The 23220-nt window shown below is 38.0% G+C and overlaps 1 protein-coding gene and 1 pseudogene across 1 annotated transcript; both read left to right on the top strand.

Moving 5' to 3' along the window:
* Window positions 1-13567: 13567 nt before the first annotated feature.
* On the top strand, window positions 13568-14553 carry LOC110200764 (olfactory receptor 5B2-like; annotated as a pseudogene).
* A 5981-nt stretch (window positions 14554-20534) lies between these two features.
* LOC110200765 (olfactory receptor 5B2-like) lies at window positions 20535-21479 on the top strand. Its single transcript, XM_020976171.1, has one exon. It carries the CDS (start codon window positions 20535-20537, stop codon window positions 21477-21479), a length of 945 nt encoding a protein of 314 aa, XP_020831830.1.
* The last annotated feature ends 1741 nt before the right edge of the window (window positions 21480-23220 follow it).

Here is a 23220-nt window from a genome sequence, read left to right as displayed (position 1 = left end):
TAGGTCAAATGGTAAAAGAGGTACAAAAAAAAAAAATAAGGAGAAGAATGCCTTCAAAAGCAGAATTGGCCAAATGGGGAAAAAAAGGCACAAAGATTCAGTGAATAAAAAAAAAACTCATTGAAAAGGAGAATTTGTCAAATGCAAAAGGAGGTACAAAAGCTCATTGCAGAAAATAATTCCTTAAAACTTAGAACTGGGCAAGCAGAAGCTAATGACTTTCTGAGACATCAAGAAACAATCAAACAAAATCAAAAGAATGAAAAAATAGGAGAAAATGTGGACTATCTCATTGGAAAAACAACTGATCTTTGAAACAGATCCAGGGAGAGAACTTAAACATTATTGGACTACTTGAAATCCATAATAAAAAAAAAGACCCTAGACAAATCTTTCAAGAAATTATCAGGAAAACTGCCCTGATATTCTAGAACTAGAGCGTAAAATAGAAATTGAAAGAATCCACCTATCACCTCCTGAAACAGATTCCAAAATGCAAATTCCAAGGAATATTATAGACAGATTGTAGAACTTGCAGGTCTAGGAGAAAGTATTGCAAGCATCCAGAAAGAAGCAATTCAAATATCATGGAGCCATAGTCAAGATAACACAGTATTTAGCAGCTTCTACATTAAAGGATCAGAGGGATTGGAATGTGATATTGTGGGAGGCAAAGGAACCAGGATTAAAACCAAGAATCACCTACCCAGTAAAACCAAGTATAATCTTTTAGAGGGGGAAATGGATATTCGATGTAATAGAGGGCTTTCAAGGATTCTTGATGAGATCAGAACTGAATTAAAAATTTGACTTTCAAATACAAATCTTAAGAGAAGCATGAAAAGGTAAACATGAAAGGGAAATTGTAAGGGATTTTATAAGGTTAAGCTGTTTACATTCCTACATGGGAATATGACACTTGTATTCATAAGAACTTTCTCATTATTAGGGCAGTTAGAAGGAGCAAATATAGACAGAGTATACAGGTATGAGTTGAATATGAAGGAATTACACATAAAAAATAAAATTAAAATGTGAGAGAGGAATGTACTGGGAGAAAGGAGAAGGGAGAGGTAGAATGGGATAAATTATTTCACATAAAAGAGGCAAGATAAAGCTTTTATAGTGGAGGGGAAGATGGGGAAGGTGAGGAGGAGTGAGTCAACCTTACTCTTATCAAAATTGGCTTGAAGAGGGAATAACATACACACTCAGTTGGGTATAGAAATCTATCTTACCCTACAAGAAAGTAAGGGGGAAGAGGATAAGAAAAAGGGAGGATGATAGAACAAAGAGTGAGGGAGGTGGTAGTTAGAAGCAAAACACATTTCAGGAGGGACCGGGTGAAAGGAGAGAGATTATAGAATAAATGGAGCAGGGGAATAGCATGGAGGGAAATATAGTTAACAATATTAACTGTGAAAAAAATTAAAGCAAGTTTCTCTGATAAAGGCTTTATTTCTCAAACACATAGAAAACTAAGTCAACTTTACAAAAATAAGAGCCATTCCCCAATTGATAAATGATCAAAATATATGAACAATTTTCAGGTGAACAAATCAAAGCTATAGCATATGGAAAAAAAATGCTCTAACTCACTATTGATTGGAAAAATGCAAATTAAAACAATTCTGAGGCACTACCTCATACTATTAAATTGGCTAATAGGACAGAAAAGGAAAATGACAAATGTTGGAGTGGAAAAAAAGGAAAATGACAAATGTTGGAGAGGATATGGAAAAAATGAGACAGTGCATTGTGTTGTGTTGTGAACTGATTTAAGCATTCTGTAGAGAAATTTGGAACTATGCCCAGAGGGCTACGAAACCATGCATACCCTTTGACCTAGCAATACCACTACTAGGTCTGTATCCCAAAAGAGATAAAAACAAAAAAAACAAAGAGAAAAAGGACCTATATGTATAAAAATAGTTATAGCAGCTCATTTCTGGTGGCAAAGAAATGTAAATGAAGGGGTTGCCCATCAATTAGAGAATGGCTGAACAAATTGTGGCATATGATTGTTATGAAATATTACTGTGCTATAAGAAATGATGAGTAGGATTCTCTGAGACAAACCTGGAAAGACTTACATGAGCTGATGCAAAGTGAAATGTATTATGTACAAAGCAACAGTATTATTGTAAGATGATCAGCTGTGAGTGACTTAGCTATTCTCCACAATGCAATGGTCCAAGATAACTCTGAAAGACTTAGGATGAAAAATGTTGTCTGTCCTCAGAAAAAGAACTGATAGTGTCTGAATGCAGATTGAAGCATACTGTTTTTACTTTTCTTGAGGTTTTTTTTGGTCTATTTTCTTTCACAACATGACTAATATGGAAATGTATTGCATGACTACCTATGTATAACCTATATCAAATTGTTTACCTTCTCAATGGGAGAGAAAGGAAGGGAGAGAATTTGGAACTCAAAGTTTTAAAAACAAATGTTAAAAATTGTTTTTACATGTAAGTAGGGGAAAATAAAATAATAAATACTTTTTAAAAGGAAGTTACTTTAGTCAGTGAAAAGAAAATGGAAAAAAGTCCAAATCAATTTCCTGAGAAAACTAAAAAGAAAAAAAGGTTTACTCAAGCCAAGATCCAATCAGACAGTAAAAGAAATTCCAGGTTTGGGCTAATGGGTGAATTCCTATCCACTGTGTTTGCTCCCACAGGTCCTGGGAAAATGTTGATTCTACCTAATACCAAGACAAGTGATATGGTCATTGATGTCTTTTTACCAAGATTTGAGTGACCTAAGTCACATGCTCCAAGACCTTCATTTTAATAGAGCCCACACCTCTCATTGTGTTGACCAATCTGAGTTTATTCCCGTCCCGTAAGCACTCCTACTCTTCAAAAGTCATATGAATTATGACCTCACCTCCATTAGGGGTCTTTGGTCTAGGAGAGATGGCCAAATGGCCATCCTTTTATTAATAACCTGCTGGCTTTATTAATGAAATGATCAAATTACCCTGAAACTATGTCTCTCAAACCTTTTTAATCTTCAGAGGAAGTAATGTTTCTTGCAACGCCTCAATTTTTGCTGGTCTTCGTGTTTCTTTTAAAAATTTTATCTTATTAGATTTAACTCAGCATTTTGCCCTGCTGAAATATCTTTGGATCTTCAGTTCAATGTGTTAGCTATCCACACTAACTTTGTGTTATATGCAGATTTCATAAGGATGCCACTGTGCCTTTCTCCAAGTGATTGATAATTCAATTCAAATCAACAACAGTCAATTAAGCACCTATAATGAGCAAGGCATTGTAATAGGTTCTGGGGATTCAAAAGCAAAAATAAAACTTTCTGTCTCCAAGAGGATCACACATTCTTTGGGGTGAAACTACTTGCATACACACATATAAGTGAACACAAAACATATAAACAGTAAATCACAATATGTGAGAGATAGTAATAGACAAAGGATTAGGAGAGACCACTTTCCAAGCTGACATTGAGCCATTAATGACTCTTTCTTGAACCTAGATATTCACACAGTTCTGTATACTCTCTGCTATACTCTTTACCATTTAGACTACATCTCTGCATTTTATCTGCAAGAATAGCAGAAGGGAGATGGTCAAAGACTCTGCTAAATCCTTAACAAATGATTACTACTGCATCCCCCTAAGATACTATTGAATTAGAACATAAGGGCATACATGTTCTTGAGGACCAGAACTACTAAGCAGAGAGAGCCAAGTCAAGGAGGAGGTTGGGGATAGCTAAATTGGGAGCAAAGTATAGACCCAAAAATGATAATGTGAGCATCCATGAGAATAAAAACATTCTGTGATTTACAAAAAGCATAATCCTCATAATACGGAGCACTGTCTTCACAATGATTCTGGCAATTAGAGCATGCATATATGCTTATTTCCGTTTTACAAATGAGGAAAACAAAGCTCAGGTATGGTAAGTAACTTGCCTAAGGTTTCACAGTGAGCTAAGACTCCAACCCACATCCTCTGCCTCCAAATTCAGCGCTCTTTTCCCTACCCTACCTTGGCCTTTCATAAGTAATATCACATTTGATCTTCACCACAGCCCCTTCAATGTATTCACATTAGAGACAATGATTATCATTAATTATAATCCTAGTTTTGTTATCTCCTTGGTCATGGCTTATTTTTTACCTCACTTTGCTGACAACAAGCTAAAAATGATAACATGCCCATGAGAAAACAATCTCCCTGGACAATCAAGCTGTGTCCTCCATGATCAGCACAGAATTTAATGATTTTTTTCCTTCACAAATTGGTGGTAGAGCTGCCAAGTATCTCTAAGGGCCAACATCTCTTAAGCGCTGAAGGGCTCCCACATCTTCATAAAGTCACTTCCTGATCCCTGACTTCATCTATTAACTTCGATATGTTTCATTATTAAGACACATAGCTCTTCCTCCTTGGGGAGCAGAATCACCTGAGTCACTACATCATTCATTTGATTTCTATTATTCATCAAGAGACTGATCTAGGGGGAAAATCACAACTCTACTATCATCCACACAGGCCAGGTGTGTCCCCTTCAGATCTAGGGATGTTTGAACATAAGACCAAGGACTAGGGAAGCATTTTTCCAAGAGGATTGCCTGCTTCCTGGGCTTGGGACTAAAAATCCAAGACCTACGTGTGTAATTTTTTGGCCACCCCTCTTTTTTGGAGTCACATCCACCTTTCTGTACATGCCAGGTAAGTTCTGGGACATTCAATTCAAGACTTCATAGTTTATTTGGGAGGAAACTTGCAATAGACAATATCAATCTAGACTTGGAGTCAAGAAGACCTTGGCTCAAATGTTGTGTCTGTCATTTCAAGAGACTAGAATCTCTGAGCCTCATTTCCTGCAGTCACTAAATGGGTTAACAATACCCATGGTATCTACTTCAGAAGGTTGTTATGAAACTTACATGAGTTAGTGTATGGAAAACTGATTTGCAAACCTTAAAGGGTTCTCTATGCATGAATCAATATTCTTTATACAAACACAAATTAATAGTCTCTACTTTGCCTGCAGCTTTTCAAGCTGATTTCATTGCAGTAATTTAAGGTATAAAGTCTTGAGAAAGTATTTTGAAGGGATCAAGGCAGAACTCTAATGCTAATAAAATGTTAATAAATCAGCAAACACTAATTAAGTACATACTCTCTGTAGATCATGCTATAAAATTCTGGGGAAGATCCAAAGATTAGAATAGATGTGGTTCCTAGTAGCAAATCACATTTATAGGCACTTTTACAGTTTACAAAGTGTTGTGCATCCAATACCTCACTTGCATCTAAAGATAATCACAGGAGGGAGGTTCCATTGGCATTTTATTATCCCCATTTACCAGACAAGGACACTGAGGCTCAGAGAAGGGAGTAGAATTGCCCAGGAAGTGGCCATGGCAGAATTCAAACCCAAGTCTTCCTGATTCCAACCTCATTGCTGTATGTATTACAAAATACTGCCTCTACCTGCCTGTCCTCTATTTGCTTTATTTTTTATTCTACCCAGAGTACATTTTCTTCCATTAGCATGTATGATAGAGAAGTAAGTAGGAGGCATAGTGATAGAGCAGTGGCCTTGGATTCAGGTAAAACTGCATTCAAATCCTGCTTCAGACCCTTATTGACTGTGTGATGCTGGGCAAGTCACTAAATTTTTCTCAGCCTCAATACCTTCATCTACAAGATGGGCATGATAAGAGCACTTATCTCCTAGCATGTTGTCTTCATAGTCAGTCAATTAACAATTCATTAAGCTCCTACTATGTGCCAGGCACTCTGCAAAGTACAGAGCATACAAAAAGAAGCAAAAGACAGTGCCTGCCCTCAAAGAGCTCATCATCTAATGGGAGAGACAAGCAGCAAACAAATATATGCAAACAAGCTACATACAGGAAAACATGGGGACACTGAGATAATATTTGTAAAGCATCCTGAAAATGTTACAGTGCCATGTAGCTACTGGCTGTCCAGTTATGTTTGACTCTTCTTGGCAAAGATACTGGAGTGGTTTGCCATTTCCTTCTCCAGCTCATTTTACAGATGAGAAAACTGAGTCAAACAGGGTTAAGTGACTTGCCCAGGGTTAGTAAGTGTCAGGCCAGATTTGAACTCAGAAAGACAAGTCTTCCTGACTCAAATCCCAGAATTCTGATCACTGAACCATTTGCGTATAAATGCTAGCTTTTTTTTTTTATTCTGTGTAAACCTCACAGTCTGTGTGAGTAATAATAACTCCCCTTTTTAGTGGTTCATGGCCACATAAACCTTGTAACAGTGATAAAGCTATAAAGTCACAGGCACGGTAGCATTCCCCACCTGATTCAGACCAGCTCAGCCAGCTTCCATTCTCTTCTCTAGAGCAACTTGTTATCATTGGCAACAATACTGAGCATAGAAGCTTTGGGCCAACTAGACAGCCCTTGAGTGGCTGTCTGAACTACTTGAATTAGGCTCAGCAACGATAAATATTTTTCCATGAGATTTATTGCTTTATTAAATATGTAACTAACATTAGTTATTTGTAGGGCAGTAGAAATTGTGTCACTGGCTTTTTAATTAATTTTTATCAATGTTTCTATGCATTATTTAGTGATTACGAATAATTTTAACATAATGGTGTTTGATGGATGAATGTAAACAACCTTTGGAGTCTGGAATGCCTAAGGAACAAAATATGATGCAAAGAATCTGCATCAGGTCTGGAAGATTCCAGAAAGGGTAAAGCATCCACCTAAAGAGTCTAACCTAGGGGCAGGGAACCTTTGGCCTCAAAGCCTCAAGGAACTTCTAGATTCTCAACCCTAGGTCCTTTGACCGAATCCAAACTTCACACAACAAATTCTTTTGGGACCTCACCCAAGGACCTAAATGACCACTTGTGACCTCAAGACCACAGATTCCCCACACCTGGCCTAATCTATAAAAAAGAGGACATGCAAAGGTGCCCATATCCTCTTATCAGAGAACTCCTCAATTTCTCCCCATCATGACTCACTCTGATCTAACCCTAATCTTCTCCTTAGCCCCCCTCACCATGCTCTCCATGATAACTGAAGGCTTCTTGTAACTTCCATTTCTAAAGTATTTTAAGTTTTAAGCAAGTATTCCTCACAAAACCTGTTGACTTATATTGTACAAGTATTTTTATCCCCATTTTACAGTTAAGGTCAGAAGAGGGATGAATTGACCTCATGTACAGCACAAAAAATAGTAGTTACAAAATTTGGATTAGAAGTCAAATAATTTTATTTTACACATCAATAAATTCAGGCCCTGAGATGGTAAGTGGCTTGGCCAATGGGATTCTGGAAGTAACAGTAGTGATAATAATTAAATCAATAACAATCCCAGGGGTTTCTTTAGCACTTTAACATTTGCATAGAGAATCATATATATATATATATATATAATATATATATATATATATATGTGTGTGTGTGTGTGTGTGTGTGTGTGTGTGTGTGTGTGTATGTGTGTGTGTGTATACATACATACATATATATATACATATATGTATATATATGCATATACATATATGTATATATATATGTGTATATATATATACATATATATGTGTATATATATGTGTATATATATATATATATATATATATATATATATATATATATATATATATATATATAACTTCATTCAATCTTAAAAATTCCCAGTAAAGCAGGTACTCCAAAAGTTTACTCCTTGGATGTTACAGAGGAGTAAACTGGGGTCCAGAAAGAACTTATTTATTGACTTATAGATGTACCAACCATTGTTACTGTTATCTGAAGAACTGAAGAATTTATTTTTGACCAATGGGGGGGGGAGTGGGGGCTAGGCAATGGGGTGAAGTGACTTGCCCAGGTCACACAGCTAGTAAGTATTAAGTGTCTGAGGTTGGATTTGAACTCAGGTCCTCCTGACTCCAGGGCCAGTGCTCTATCCACTACACCAGCCAGCTGCCCCAAGAAAGTCTTACAAAATTAAAATTTAACCATTAATGACTAAGTTTGGGGTCTGGAAGTTTAATTACTGCTAAATCCTCCTAATTGTATTGTCAAGTAGTAAAACTTTCTATGTCTTATTCCAAAAGAATCTCATGAGACACTTTATCAAATAAATTCCAGGTAGATTATCAACAGTATTCACCTACTCTACCACCTCACAAGAAGTAAATTGTACTGCCTACATTTCATTACCCCCATGATAAAAGAAAACTAATCTTTAAAAACATTTCAAAATTGTGTTGTTCTGGTGGCTTTATGTTCTCCTCAGTGTGGATGCTTTTTCTCCTCATGTGAATTGTGCATTCTCCATGTTTCTATGCCATTATTCTTGTCTGTCTTTTGTGCTGGGGGCCTTAGTCTTACTCCATTAATTATGAAATGTTACTGAATGTAAGAGTTAGAAGGTTGCCCATTAGTTTTTTCACCCTCCCCATACTTGAGAATGAGTTTCCTCCACAATAAACCTGACAAGTAATCATTGAGTCTTTCCCCAAAGACCAAAAAGGAGGGAAAATACCCAATCTCCTGAGCCACTCACCTGACTTTGGAATACTTCTCCTTTTTAGGAAAGTCTTCCTCCTATCAAGTTCATATTTGCCCTTTGGAACCACCTCCCCCCACTCCATGTTCCTTAGCAAACCCCTACAATCAAGCAGAAGAATTCTAATCAGTCTTCCATGGTAGCCTTGAAGACTGCTGCCATGTGATATCTGAGTCTTTGCTTCCCCTGTGCTAACAGCAATCAGTTCCTTCTACTGATCCTGCTATGGCTTCATTTGGAAACTTTTCTCCTTTTTAATTGCTCACCTCAGAAACCTCTCCAGCTTTTCAATATTCTTCCTTGAATGTGGTACAAAAACTGAGGAACCCAAGTTGAGTTATACATAAAGTCTTAGACTTGTTGTCAAAAGACTTAGGTTCAAATCCCCCTTCAGACACTCAACAGCTGTGTGACCCAGGGCAATAAGAAAAAGAACTAACATCTAAATAATACTTTAAGGTTTGCAAAAAGAAAAATTCTCTCTCTCTCATATACATATAGATACATACACACACATATATACATATATACACACATATGCGTGTATATACACATGTGATATATGTATATTGCATATTGTTGTTATTGTTCAGTTGTTTTTCAGTCATGTCTCACTCTTCCTAACCCTATTTGGGGTTTTCTTGGCAAAGACACTGGAGTAGTTTCTCATTACATTCTCTAACTCATTTCACAGATGAGGAAACTGAGGTAACAGGGTTAAGCGATTTGCCCAGGGTTAGTAAGCTAGTATCTAAAGTTGGATTTTAACTCAGGTCTTCCTGACTCCAGGCCTAGGGCTCTATCCCCTGTACCACATAATATAACATATAATCATGTATCTATATAATATAATGAAAATGACATAAATAATATATAACATAATATGAAATCTCTGTTGATTCTCATCTGTGACATAGTTATTACTATTATTATGACCACTCTACAGATGAGACTAAGCAGAAGTAACTAGCCCAGGGTCATGTAGCTTCTACACCTATGAGGCAGGATTCAAGTTCACGTCTACCTGAGTGAAAGTCTAGAACTCTATCTGCTGTACCACCCAGGGCAACTTCACTTCTCCTTTCTCTGCCTCAGTTTCCTCATCAGTTTAAAATGAGGCCATTAGACTTGATGACGTAGAAGGCCCCTTCTAGCTCTACCACCATGATCCCCAGATGTGTATAACATTCCAGATGTAGAGTGCGGGCAGACAGTCACCATCTTCTTACTACGTGATAGGCCTCAGAATGTCACATTAGTATGTTTGACTATTATAGCGTATTCTTCCCTCATACTGATCTTGCAGTACATTCAACATCCCCCCCCCCAATCTTTATTGGACAAACTACAGTCAAATAATGTTTTCTCAATTTTGTACTTACAAAATTGAGTTTTTTAATTTCAGTGCAAAATTTGATATTTATCTCTACTGAGTTACACGTATTTGTTTCAACCATATTCAGGGATTTGTTCTGTGAAGTTTGGATTCAAAGGGAGGTGCTTGAGGACCTAGAGGGCCATACGTGTTCTCAAGGCCAAAGGTTCCCCACCCCTGGTTTCAACTAAAGGTATTTTGTTGTTGTTCAATCCTGTCTAACCCTTCGTAACTCTTCATGAGATAAAAAAGCATTTCACAAACCTGAAGATGTTATAGAAATGCTAGCTTTTGTTACACTTACTGGGCATAACTCATTGGAGAATGTCTTACAAGTTAATATTAAACCATTTATTTTGGAGTTTTGGATCTGGTAATTTAATTACTGCTGAATCCTCCTAAATGCTCTATTAGCTGGCAAAACTCTATATCTTTCTCAAAAGAATGTCATGAGAGATTGTATAAAATCATCAAATAAATTTTAGGCAGACTTTGTCAATAGCATTCGCCTGATTGACCATTTTAATAATCCCAGCAATGAATGAAAAATAGGATCCTTTGCAATTACTTCTGAAACCCCAAGGTGAGTTCATCATTAAACAATTGCAGGGGGTTTTTGTTTGTTTGCTTTTGGGGTTTTTTTTAGGCAATTGGGGTTAAGTGACTTTCCCAGGGTCACACAGCTAATAGGCGTCAAGTGTTTGGTCTGAGGCCGGATTTGAACCCAGGTCCTCCAGACTTCAGGGCCAGTGCTCTATCTACTGCACCACCTACCTGCCCCTACAACTGCAGTTTCTATTATTTCCTTTTGTTATCAGTTCCTCCCTGTTGACAAGCAGATACAGAACAAAATTTATGTGTTGCTTTCTTTGAAGGATGAAACATTTGTTAATCAAGAAATTGTTGGAGAGAGACAGAGAGACAGAAAAAGGGAGGGAGAGAGACAGAGAGAGGAAAAAAAATCCAGTAGATTTCCAAATAATTGATGTCACTGCTTCCATAAGTCTGTTACACTTATACTATATACTATTATGATGATGCTATAATTATAATTCCATGTTCAATCCATGATGTTTCCCAAATGCCTCACATGTTTCCTCTTCTAGCTCAAGTGGTCAAAAGCCAATGCTTATGATGATATTCCTTTTATTTCTGCTGCCAAATCACCAAATGCTTTACTGAAAGAATTTCCACCATGGGTACCTCTTAGAATATTAGATTTGAGCATATGAGCATTTCTTCTTGATATACAGTGGTGGTGAATTTGTTTTTTTTTTTCAATTAACACACATTTTCTCTTCCTCTCACTTCCCCCTCACTGCCCCCAATTGATAAAGAAAAAATATGCATACTAAAGCAACACAAATTTGCACATTGGCACACAAAAACGTAGGTCTCATTCTGGATTTGAGTGTATGACCTCTCAGAAGGTCGATGGCGTGCTTCATCTATGTCCTCTGCCATCTTGGCTTGTCACTAAATCGGTCAGACATCTCGAAGTCATAAAAAACTGTTCCCCTTTTAACATGTTCTTATTGCACAATTGTTCTCCTGGCTCTAGGGAAGCTAGGTGGTGCAGTGGATAGAGGGCCAGGCCTAGAGTCAGGAAGACTCATCTTCACATTTTCAAAGATGTCCTTAGACACTTACTAGCTGTAGGACCCTGGGCAGATCACTTACAAACAGAAACTGCTTGCCACAGTTTCATCACCTGTAAATGGAGGCAAAGTAGGAGATTGGAAACCACACTTACATCTTTGCCAAGAAAACACTGGATGGGGTCACAAAGAATCACACGCATGACTAAAACAACCGAACAACAAATCTTGTTCTACTCTTTTGACTGTCAGTTTATACGTGGCTTCCTAGGTTTCTCTGAAACCACTACTTTCATGATTTCTTATAACATTTATATAACATTTATATAACATATATATAACATATATATAACATATATTTGATTCTACTCATAAACCATAATTTGTTAAACTAAACACCAATAAATGAAGACTTCCTCAGTTTCCAATCTTTTACCAATACAAAGAGTCTGGCTATAAATATTTTTGTGCATTTGATGTTCTTTTCCTCTTTCTTTATTTTCAGTACTATATAGGCTGAGTAAAGGTTTCATTCACTTGTGTCTGCCATAATGGCTGGACTAATTCATCACTCCACCAAAAAGACCTTTTATGCGTCTGTTTTCCTGTAGCTCCTCCAAAATCTGTCATTTTCCTTTGTTGCTAACTTTATCAATCTAATGGGTATGCTTTTACCTATCCTAGTTCATTCACTGCACACCCTCCCAGAAGTATGTTCCAGGTATGTCTCATCCTTCCAAGTCCCAGTGACAGATGGAAAGACAAATTTATCTCCTCGTATTACCACTGAGGGGCTCTAATATGCCACTAAAGTTTCCAAATATAGTGATTCTTTTTTTCATTTATGAATTTTATGAGTTAAACTCAATGTCCTCCAAGGCCCCTGCCTGCTATGCAATCATGTGATTCTGTCTTCATTAATGGCTGTCTCATGGTGCCAGTTCACATGGACTTCATGAGACTGTCTACTCATGTCTTCTACCGAGGCCTTCCTCTAGTGCTTTATTTTAGTACAGAGGTGACTCTGGGTTCTCTAGGACGATGGAAGAAGCAGAATCTATCAGGTCCTTCGAAGCTATAAAGGCTGAGAGTGTGGGTTTGTGATGGACTACAAGTCTAGTTCCTAAAGACCATCCTGACTTAGGGGAGAGAGACTCACCTCCAGGAGCCTGACCCCTAAGGGATATCTATATCTGAATCTATGTCAATATCTATATCTCTATGTCTATATATGACACATCTATATTTTCTGTGTCTCTCTCTGTCTGTCTTTCTGTCTCTGTCTGTGTGTGTGTGTGTGTGTCTCTCTCTGTCTCTCTCTCTTAAAAACAAGTGGGGATATAACCTAAAGAAAATTAGACTTAGAAAGAATGAATTTATTGTCAAATAATTCTGTGATGATTTTGATTGACTTGACTTCCATAACTCTGCAACTGTACTTTTTTGGTAGGTATTCCTTCCCAGTGGCTGATGACTTCATTCCCCTGCACAGGCCCTATTTGTTCTTGCAAAACTGAAATGCATTTATCTGTGGCCTAGTCAAAGTTCCACTGGCATCTGTCCCCTTGATCTTTTTTTTTTTTTGCCTTTTGTTTCTTGGGATTTCTTTTCCTTTCTCTCTCCTATTTTTCTCCCTTAGTTGGTTTTTCTATCATCTTTTTCAGAGTGAAGCATGTTCTTTAACAAGAGTCTAGTTCTCCTGCCATCTACAACAATGCATCCCTCTAACTCACCAGAAGGGCTCCCCTCTTCCTGAGTGGCAATGGGTATGAGAAGATTACATCTCAGAGACCGAAAAGAAAAGTTGAGAACTAGTCTTAAGGGCCTCGGAGGAATATGAGATCAACAAAATGATAGATCTTGGATCAGTTTCCACGAAAACCATTTAGGCCCTCCTCATCCCTCACATCTGTATTTCCACCATTCACAATAGACATGTTTATTTGTGGTCATATTTTATGACTCTGAGTCAGGCATAGGTCTGAGTTCATTCTTCTGATGCTTTCTTTCTTGTTACAGGCAAATGACCTAACTTCCCAGTAGTATCTATGGAGAATGGCTCAGAGGTTAATGAGTTCATTGTTCTGGGACTAACAGATGTCCCAGAGCTTCAGATACCACTCTTTATAATATTCACCCTCATCTACATCATCACACTGGTGGGAAACCTGGGGATGGCAGCCCTGATCTTTTGGAACTCCCATCTCCACACTCCTATCTACTTTTTTCTCAGTAACCTCTCTTTGGCGGATTTTGGCTACTCCTCAGCTATTACTCCCAAAGTGATGGCTGGGCTCCTCACAGGAGACAAGGTCATCTCCTACAATGGATGTGCTACACAGTTGTTCTTCTTTGCAACATTTACCACTGTTGAAAGTTTCTTCCTGGCTTCCATGGCCTATGATCGTTATGTGGCTGTTTGCAAGCCTCTATATTATACTATGACAATGACGTCAGGTGTGTGCATACATCTAGCTATTGGCTCCTACATCTGTGGCTTTCTGACCTCCTCTGTGAGTGTAGGAGATACCTTTAGCCTTTCTTTCTGTGGTTCCAATACCGTTCATCACTTTTTTTGTGATATCCCCCCTCTCCTGGCTCTCTCCTGCTCTGATATACACATAAATGAGTGGGTACTTTTTGTATTAGGGGGATTCAATATCTCTTTTGCCCTCATGGTCATCTTCACCTCTTACCTGTTTGTCCTCATTGCCATTCTGAGAATAAGGTCAGTTGAGGGCCGCCAAAAAGCTTCTCCACCTGTACTTCCCATCTCACAGCAGTGTCCATATTCTATGGGACGATCATCTTCATGTACCTGCAACCCAGCTCTAGTCACTCCATGGACATAGACAAAATGGCATCTATGTTCTATACTATGATTATCCCAATGCTGAACCCTCTGGTCTACAGCTTGAGGAACAAGGAAGTGAAGAATGCTTTCAGGGAAAGCATCAGCTCCTCCTTCCTGGGCATTGCATCTCTACTCCTCCCTGCTGGGCATCATACATGTCACTCCAGCTACTCTTAACCTATCCAGTTACCTTCACCAGTTACCTAATACCTAGTACAACATCAAGTGAGAGTACTATGTAGCTGGTAAGCCCCTCCCCTGCCTATGAGGATTACAGCCAGCTTTTAGACTTTAACTGGATCCTATTTTAGCAGAAGCTCCATTTTCAAGGCTACCTAGTATTCTGCACTCCATTCCCTGTGATTGCTATGGTCAATAAGCCTCTCTGCAACACTTCAATAAAATGAGTACGAACATTTTCCTTTGCAGTTTTGCCACAGAACATAGGAAATTATCCTTGAAAGTACCCTTGTAAGATCATCTCTTCTTTGAACTTCCCTCTCCTTTCCTGTGAGTTCCTCAATTCAACTCTCATTTGACTTGTGATCAGAAACTCTTTCTATAATCTTTGGCTTACAAATATATCCCTACATCTATACTTCTTAAAATGGAAGAAGGAACAAGTGAAGTTCTGGTTTGCTAATTGCTATTAAGCTCCCATATCATGTTCCCCTGTTCTATGCAATTAATGAGGGCTAGGCTGGCTGCAGGTCATAGGAAAGGTTAGTGACTTCTGTCTCACTTCTTTCAACCCAGTCTTTCTCTAAGCTTTCCACATAAAGTCATTTACCCTGCATACAGCAGAAAGGAAGGCACAGGGGAAAAACAACAGTTTTGTAATTCAATCTATCTATTTTGAAATACCCCTAGTTTAGGATATTCCAGATAAAACGGTCTAATGGCTGACCTTGTCCTACCCTCTGCTGATTCTGAGTATTCACACAGAACATTCTTCATCCTTGAAATACACTTAATCCACCTCATAATCTGAAATTGAAGTCTTCTCTTTCTTCAGGACCCAGCCTCCACTGCACAGCTTCCACAAAACCTCATGTCTGATTCACCCAGGTGATATATCTCCTCATACTGTCCTTAAATTGTTTGCATGGATCACTTTCTGGCTTTTGTCACATTGTATTTTGCATCATGCTTATCTGTGCATTGTTTTTCTTATTACCCCAAGAAACTATAATGTCTCTTCCACTTTTACTCTTTGTATTTGCGGAGGCTAGTACATTGACTTGGGCACAATATATATTTAATAAATGTTAAATTGGACTTTGTTGAGTCCATGACAAATGAGAAAACTGAAATTTAGACAAACTGGTCCCATAGCTAGTAGGCTTTGGAGCTGGGGTAAGAGAGCAGATCTGAGGTATACAAGTCTATAGATCTTTCCATTTGGGCCTCAAGAAGGAGCAATATAATATGTCAGACCTTTAATTACAAAAACGCTTTATTCCCTATGCCTTCCTTTCTACTGTATGCAGGGTAAATGACTTTGCACCATGGCAACCTACAGAGACAGATATGAAAACAAATAAACAAACAAACAACAAAAGAAACCCTCTTCTCTGACAATGCACTGGAATAGGCCTTTCTAAAAAACTGGGAGTAAGCTGGTGATATTTCTGAGTTTTTCTTAGTGCTGTCAAAATTTATTTCATTTGAAAATGAGTTGGCACTATGTCAGAGAGTCTGAGTGACTCTCTCAAGCTTTCTGTGAAAGATTTAGGAGTTTGACTAGATTGCAAGCTTAATAGCTTGTGTCATGATAGCCAACACTCCAACATAATTCTAGTCTATCTTAATAGAGATATAGTATGCACCATGAAGATGACAATGATCATGCTCTATCTCAGACCACATCTGGATATTATCTTGAAGTTCTGAATGCAACTGACACCTGGAGCATGCCTGGAGAAGTGAAACCAAGAAGTGCTTATATAAGAATCAGTTAAAGAAACTGGAAATATTTGTAGTAGAGGAGAAAAACTCTTCTGAAGACTTCTCCACTCTGTACCTGCTGCTCTGCCTGGTTTCAAATTCATGGGACAAAATGCCTCTCCCAGATTAAGGCCATCACCTCTAATCTTATACCACTTGTCTATTGAGGAATGGCTTTTGGTGTCATACATTTCTTTCCTACCTTTTGGATACCAGAGTCTTTCCAGACATATTTGATACAACTATTTTTCACCAGTGAACTTCTTTCCTTCTTACTTTAATAACCATATTAATTTTGTTCATGCAAAATTTTTTTTCAATTTTATGTTATCCCAATTACATTTTTTTCTTTTTAAATAACATTTATCCCTTTTTGATCAATAATTCATTCCTTATTCATGCCTATGAAAGGTGTATGATCAGTAGTTATGCCTTCAGACCCCCTCCTCTAGGGTTTCTTATGAAGTAAGCCTGACAAAGTTACCTATGAGAACGTGGTCTCTTTGGACGATCAAGACTTGGTCCCCATGGTCACAGCAGAGTTAATGGTTTGTTTTGTTCATGAACTGGGAGAAGAAATGCCAGGTTTCTCCAAGGTAGCATGGTCTCCTAAGAGTTGCTTTGTGCCAAGGTCTATACAAAGCCCTTCCTTGATTCCGACCTTCAGCCCTTCACATCTAAATGATGCACCATTAGAGTTAATTGCTATGAGATCAACCTGGAAGCAGGAGGCCTTTCAATCATTCAATCATTATTAGTCTTGAGAATCTACAGAAGAGAAATTCACCAATTCTACTGGCATGCAAAGAAGCAGTGACCGAGGAGGATTTCTCTTGAAAGAGAGACCACTGAACACAGTATTAGGGAGGAGGGAGAAGTTTCTTCAACAGAATAACTTCTTTCCTAGTGTTAGGACTTCAAAGTCAAGACCCACATGTGAAGGTGATGGTCTGTCTCTACCTTCCTAAGCTCCATTTTTATTTCTCCAGATAGGTAGGTTCTAAGAAGCCCAACCCACAATTCCAGGGTTTATCTGAAGGAAAATATGGCCTAGTTAATTGGGCCTCGGAACAACTGGGTTCAAGTGCACTCTCTCTGACACTGTGCATGGCCTAGGTCAAGTCTTTTCAGCTTCATTTTCCTCATCTGTAATATTGTGATCATAATACCTGTAGCAACTACGTTAAAGAAATGTGGCATTTTCAGATTTTCAAATGTTATTAAAATGGCAGTTATTATTTGCCACATGGCATCTTCTCAAGGCGATTGTACTGAACTAACTAAAAGGGCATTTTTGAAGGTACAGAGTATAGCAGGCAGCTCGATGGCACAGTGGGTAGTGTGCCAGACTCGGAGTCAGGAAGATTCATCTTCTTGAGTTTAAATCCAGCCTCAGACACCTCCTAGCTGTGTGACCTGGGCAAGTCACTTAACACTGTTTACCTTAGTTTCCTTATCTGTAAACTAGCTGGAGAAGAAATGGTAAACCATTCCAGTATCTTTGCCAAGAAAACATCAAATGGAGTGATGAATGGTCAGACCTGACTGAACAACAGAGTAAGTCAGAGCTGCTTAATGTTAATGAAACCTTAAAAATCATTGACAAATATTATTTAAGGACATATCTTTTGCAGAGCACTGTGTTTAACTCTGAGGCTGACACAAAGTTTATATAAGACATTGTTCCTGCTCTCAATCATCTTAGCTCACTTTTAATAGTGGTTTGCATCCAATAACTCATGTTAATCTCACAACTCTATAAGAAAGATGCAGTAACTATTTATATCCCCATTTTACAGGTGACCAAATGGATGATAAGAAAAGTTAAGGAACTTTCTCAGGGCTATACAGCTAGTAAAATGTCTGAGGTAGAATTTAGACCCAACTCTTCTGGGCTGCTGGTCCAGTACTTTTACTAACACATGATTATCCAATGTCTTATTAGTGAAGTCAAGAAGACCAGAATTTAAATCTAACTTCAAACACTTAACAGCTGTGTGCCTCAGGGCATGATCTCCTTCCGCCTTGGTTTTCTCATCTGTAAATTAGGGATAATAATAGCACCTACCTCTCAGGATTTTTGTGAGTACAAAATGAGTGAGATAAAATGTGTGAAGCATTTTGGAAACCTTTAATTGCAATATAAATATTAGCTACTAATATTATCAAAAAGGAAGACAAATTTTTTTTTCTTCTTTTTATCCATATGGACTCTATATATGGGAACTCAAAACCACCTAATCTTACGTACATCAGGGAGATTACTTTTGAAGGACATGGCTACATCTAATTGACATTATCATAACTACCAGGTGAGTGTGAAAGTAGTATGTATGAGACTGATATAACTGTGTCTGAGCACCAAGCTAGCAATAGTCTCTTTGAAGTATTTGCTGCGATGTGAATTGAAACTCCCAGATCAAACACAGAGTGAGTTGTTAAAATGGACTTTCCTCCCCTCTTCTTCAAAAGGTGATGAAATAACCCTTTGATGAATCACTTTGCCCAGGCTTGTGATGTTTCCCAAATTCCTCACTCATTTTTTCTTCTTGTTTAGAGTATCTCTAGTCAACTCTGATGACATTGCTACTCTTGTTTCTGCCTCCACTGATCTTTATCCAAATATTTTCCATCACACAGTTCCTTTCTTGTTCCAGAATTTCTTCTGCTATATGTCTTTTTACTATATAATGCTTCTCCAACTTGTTGCTAAGAATCTTGTTTATTTTGAATAATGTATGTTCTTCAAGGTCTGTATGGCAGTCATGTATTTATCACCCCACAAAGTCTTAATGATATCACTGAGGACAAGTATATCCCCTTACATTAGGATCTCTAAGTCATCCTGCTTGTTAGCTATATTACTAGAAGGCTGTTTGTGTATTGGTCTTCATTATTTTAACTTAATTGACCTCACTTCTTTTCTGATTTTCCACATCCTCATTATGGATGTTGTAGAAGCACCTATCAGTCAGATATGAGTCACATTCATGGTCCCGCCTTGCTCAATAATGGTTTGATTTATTTCACAGTGCAAGATGTCTTGGCTAACATGCAGCAGCTTATTTAAATCCTTCACTAATGTCCTCCACTGCTGTCTCAGTGTGAAAGAGTGATGAAGCTAGGTTTCAAAAAACTATTAGAGTCAGACAGAGCTTTATTTGGTCATTATAAACAAGGAAGACTTTAAGTAAAGCCTAGTATTTGACCAGATCTTATCCAAAGGAAAGCAAAAGATAGTACAAAGTTCTCCTTCAATGGAAAATATCTTCAGCAAACAAATAAATAGACAAGAGGACACAATGTCCTTCAAACTTATGCGTGGCACCACCTGTTTCCACATGGGTCATGTTAGAGCATTGAAAAGGGAGAAGACAGGGGCAGCTAGGTGGTGCAGTGGATAGGGTGCTGGCCCTGGGGTCAGGAGGACCTCAGTTCAAATCCGACCTCAGACACATAACACTCACTAGCTGTGTGACTCTGGGCAAGTCACTTAACCCCAATTGCCTCACCAAAAAAAAAACACAAAGAAAAACCAAAAAAAAAAATTAAAAAGAAAAGGGAGAAGATAGTGCTAAAAAAAATTCACTTTAGGAATAAAATATTTATCCTCAAGTAATTCCTGTATATTATTTTTGAAAAGTTTGACTTCCACAAATATTTAAGGGGTGAGTGGAAGAGTAATTATCTAAGTCACCACACAGACAGACATCCTATCAGCATTTCGATCTATCATAAAAATACCCACTGAACTCCTGGCCATCATTATTGTTCTTCCCTTTTGTCATTAAGTCTTTCCTCTTTCCTTATTTCTCTCTACTGTCTAAATTTTCCTTCTCTTCTTTCTTGTTTGTCAGAACAGACAAAACTCCCAAGAAAAGTGTTCTGCTCTACTCACCTACTCATCCCTTCCTATGCTGATTTTCACCAGAACAAAGGCACCTCCCTGACAATGAGATTTACTATAACACCTTTGAAATTATTAAGCTTGCAGTAGACTGAAAAACAAGATGGAAATGTTAGTCAAGAGTTTATGCATAGTTGCTTTTGTAACTCCCATGATAACCACTTGATTCTCTACCCCCTCATGCTTCTACTCCCACTCTTCACATGAAATATGTGTCTTATCATCATTTATGTTTCAAAATTAACTATGCTGAGTTACTTCTGTTGGTTTGTCTCTTGTCACAGGTGATTGGCCCCATCCTGGAATGGCATCTATGGAAAATCACTCAGAGGTGAATGAATTCATTCTTGTGGGATTAACAGATACCCCAGAACTTCAGATCCCCCTCTTCATCATTTTCACCCTTATTTATTTGATCACTCTGTTGGGGAACCTTGGTATGGTAGTACTGATCTCCTTGGACTCCCATCTCCACAACCCAATGTACTTTTTTCTCAGTAACCTGTCTTTGGTGGATTTTGGTTATTCTTCAGCTATTACTCCCAAAGTAATAGCTGGATTCCTCACAGAGAACAAAATCATCTCTTATAATGGATGTGCAGCACAAATGTTCTTCTTCATGGCCTTTGCCAGCATAGACTGTTTCCTTCTAGCTGTGATGGCATATGATCGCCATGCAGCAGTGTGTAAGCCCCTACATTATGGCACCACCATGACATTGAGTGTATGTATTCATCTGGCTATTGGGGTTTATATTTGTGGCTTCCTTCAGTCATCTATTAACATTGGATATATATTTCACCTCTCCTTTTGTAGTTCCAATGTGGTCCATCACTTTTTCTGTGACATTCCCCCACTTTTGGCTCTATCCTGCTCAGATACCCATATCAATGAGGTGGTGATCTTTATTTTAGCAGGATTTAATGTCTCTTTTACCCTCTTGGTAATTGTGACTTCCTATGTATTCATCTTCATTGCCATCCTAAACATTCACTCTTCTGATGGTCGGCATAAAGCCTTCTCCACCTGTGCTTCCCACCTCACAGCTGTGTCTATTTTCTATGGGACAATCATTTTCATGTACTTCCAACCCAACTCAAGTCATTCCATGGACACAGACAAACTGGCTTCAGTATTCTACACCATGGTCATTCCCATGTTAAATCCTCTAGTCTACAGCTTGAGGAACAAGGAAGTCAAGAATGCTTTCAGGAAAGCCGCTGGGAGAAAATATCCACTAGATATGTGAGAAATTTTGAAATGAATTTTCGAATTTGAAATTATACTTCATCCATGCTAATTGTGGAGAAACCCCAATATGAATCTCCTATAGCTAGGCTGCAGCTCCAAATTCAGACTAATTTCTGAAGGACAGAGTGTTGATTTTATCTTTTCCAGAGGAAGCATTGTACAGTATTGTACTTGGAATAAGAAGAGATCAGATGGTAATGTTTACTATGACATTTTCCTGTCTTGTGTCCCTCAACAAGTCATTTAGTCTCTTTCATCATTCATTTCTTCATTTGTATTCTTATGATAGGAATACTTGAAGAATTTGAAGTTATACTTAATAAATAGTTCTTTCCTTCGTGGTAATATGGTATGAGTGACACTTGATTCCATTGATTAGGCTAGTGGTTATGGCACTAATGACTTCTTCCTATGTAAGCCATGTAAACATTTTTTGTAGCTTTTATGTTGCTAACTTCTGGACTTTCTAAGAACTAGATGAAGATTCAGTTCAGAAGTAGTTGATGTCAGGGAAGCTAGGTGGTACAGAGTAGAGAGCTCTGGCCTTGTAGTCAGGAGGACCTGACTTCAAATTTGGCCTTAGACACTTGACACTGTGTGACCCTGGGCAAGTCACCTAACTCCAATTCCCTCACCAAAAAAAGAAGTAGATGATACCAAAGGTATTAGAATCATTTTTATATAGCTATTGATTATTTATGCAGCTTTATATCCTGCCACACAAAAGGTAAGGCTTTAGATTTTTATGTAATAACATCACTGACTAAACTTTTGAGTGATGTTATATTTTAAATATTAAATTTTGACTATTTAAAGCAACATCCCACATGAAACTTAAAAAAAAAATTCTATGTGTTAAGTCACAAAGAGCAGCTAGATAGTGCAGTGGATAGAGTGCCAGGCCTGAAGTCAGGAACACTAATCTTTCTGAATTCAAATCTGGCCTCAGACATTTGCTAGCAATGTGACCCTGGGCAAGTAACTTAACTCGGTTTGCCTCAGTTCTTATTTGTAAAATGAGCTGGGAAGGAAATGGCAAACCACTCCAGTATCTTTGCCAAGAAAACCCCAAATGGGGTCACAAAGAGTTGGAAATAACTGAAATAACTGAACAACCTAACATATATTAAAAATTTAAGACAAACCCACATGTGTGTATATATATATATATATATATGTACATACACATATATGTGCGTGTGAAAGTACATATGTATACTAGTAAGTTTATTGTATGCTTTCTGAGTTTATTTTTTGTTATTAGTTTATTATTACTATTATTATTATTATTATTATTATTATTATTATTAATTCCCCATGGCTTAGTAATTATTTTTTAGGGGGAGGTATTGAAAACGGCTCAGTGACTGCCTTTATTCAGGAGTAGAACCTGCAGCCTTGAGCCCACATTTGGCCTTCTAGCTCCTTGGGTACAGCCTTTTGACTGAATCCAAGTTTTACAAAACAAATCCTTTTATTAAGGGAATTTGTTCTGTGAAGTTTGGAGTCAGTCAAAGGGCCACACTTGAGGACCTGGAGAGACACATGTGGCCTCAAGGATGCAGGTTCCTCACCCCTGTAGACCCATAGATTTAAAACTGAAAGGGAACACAGAGGTTGTCCAATTTACCTCCCTCATTAACAACTGAGGAAACTGAGGTCTAGGGAGGTCACCCCAAGATCACATAAGTAGTCTGTTTCAGAGATGGGATTTCAATATAGGTCATCTGACTTCTAAA

This window comes from Phascolarctos cinereus, unplaced genomic scaffold, assembly GCF_003287225.1.
Source record: "Phascolarctos cinereus isolate Bilbo 61053 unplaced genomic scaffold, phaCin_HiC Scaffold_9;HRSCAF=440, whole genome shotgun sequence".
In the NCBI taxonomy this organism is placed as follows: domain Eukaryota; kingdom Metazoa; phylum Chordata; class Mammalia; order Diprotodontia; family Phascolarctidae; genus Phascolarctos; species Phascolarctos cinereus.
Note: the sequence above shows the minus strand (reverse complement) of the source record. Positions and strands in the feature narration are given on the sequence as shown.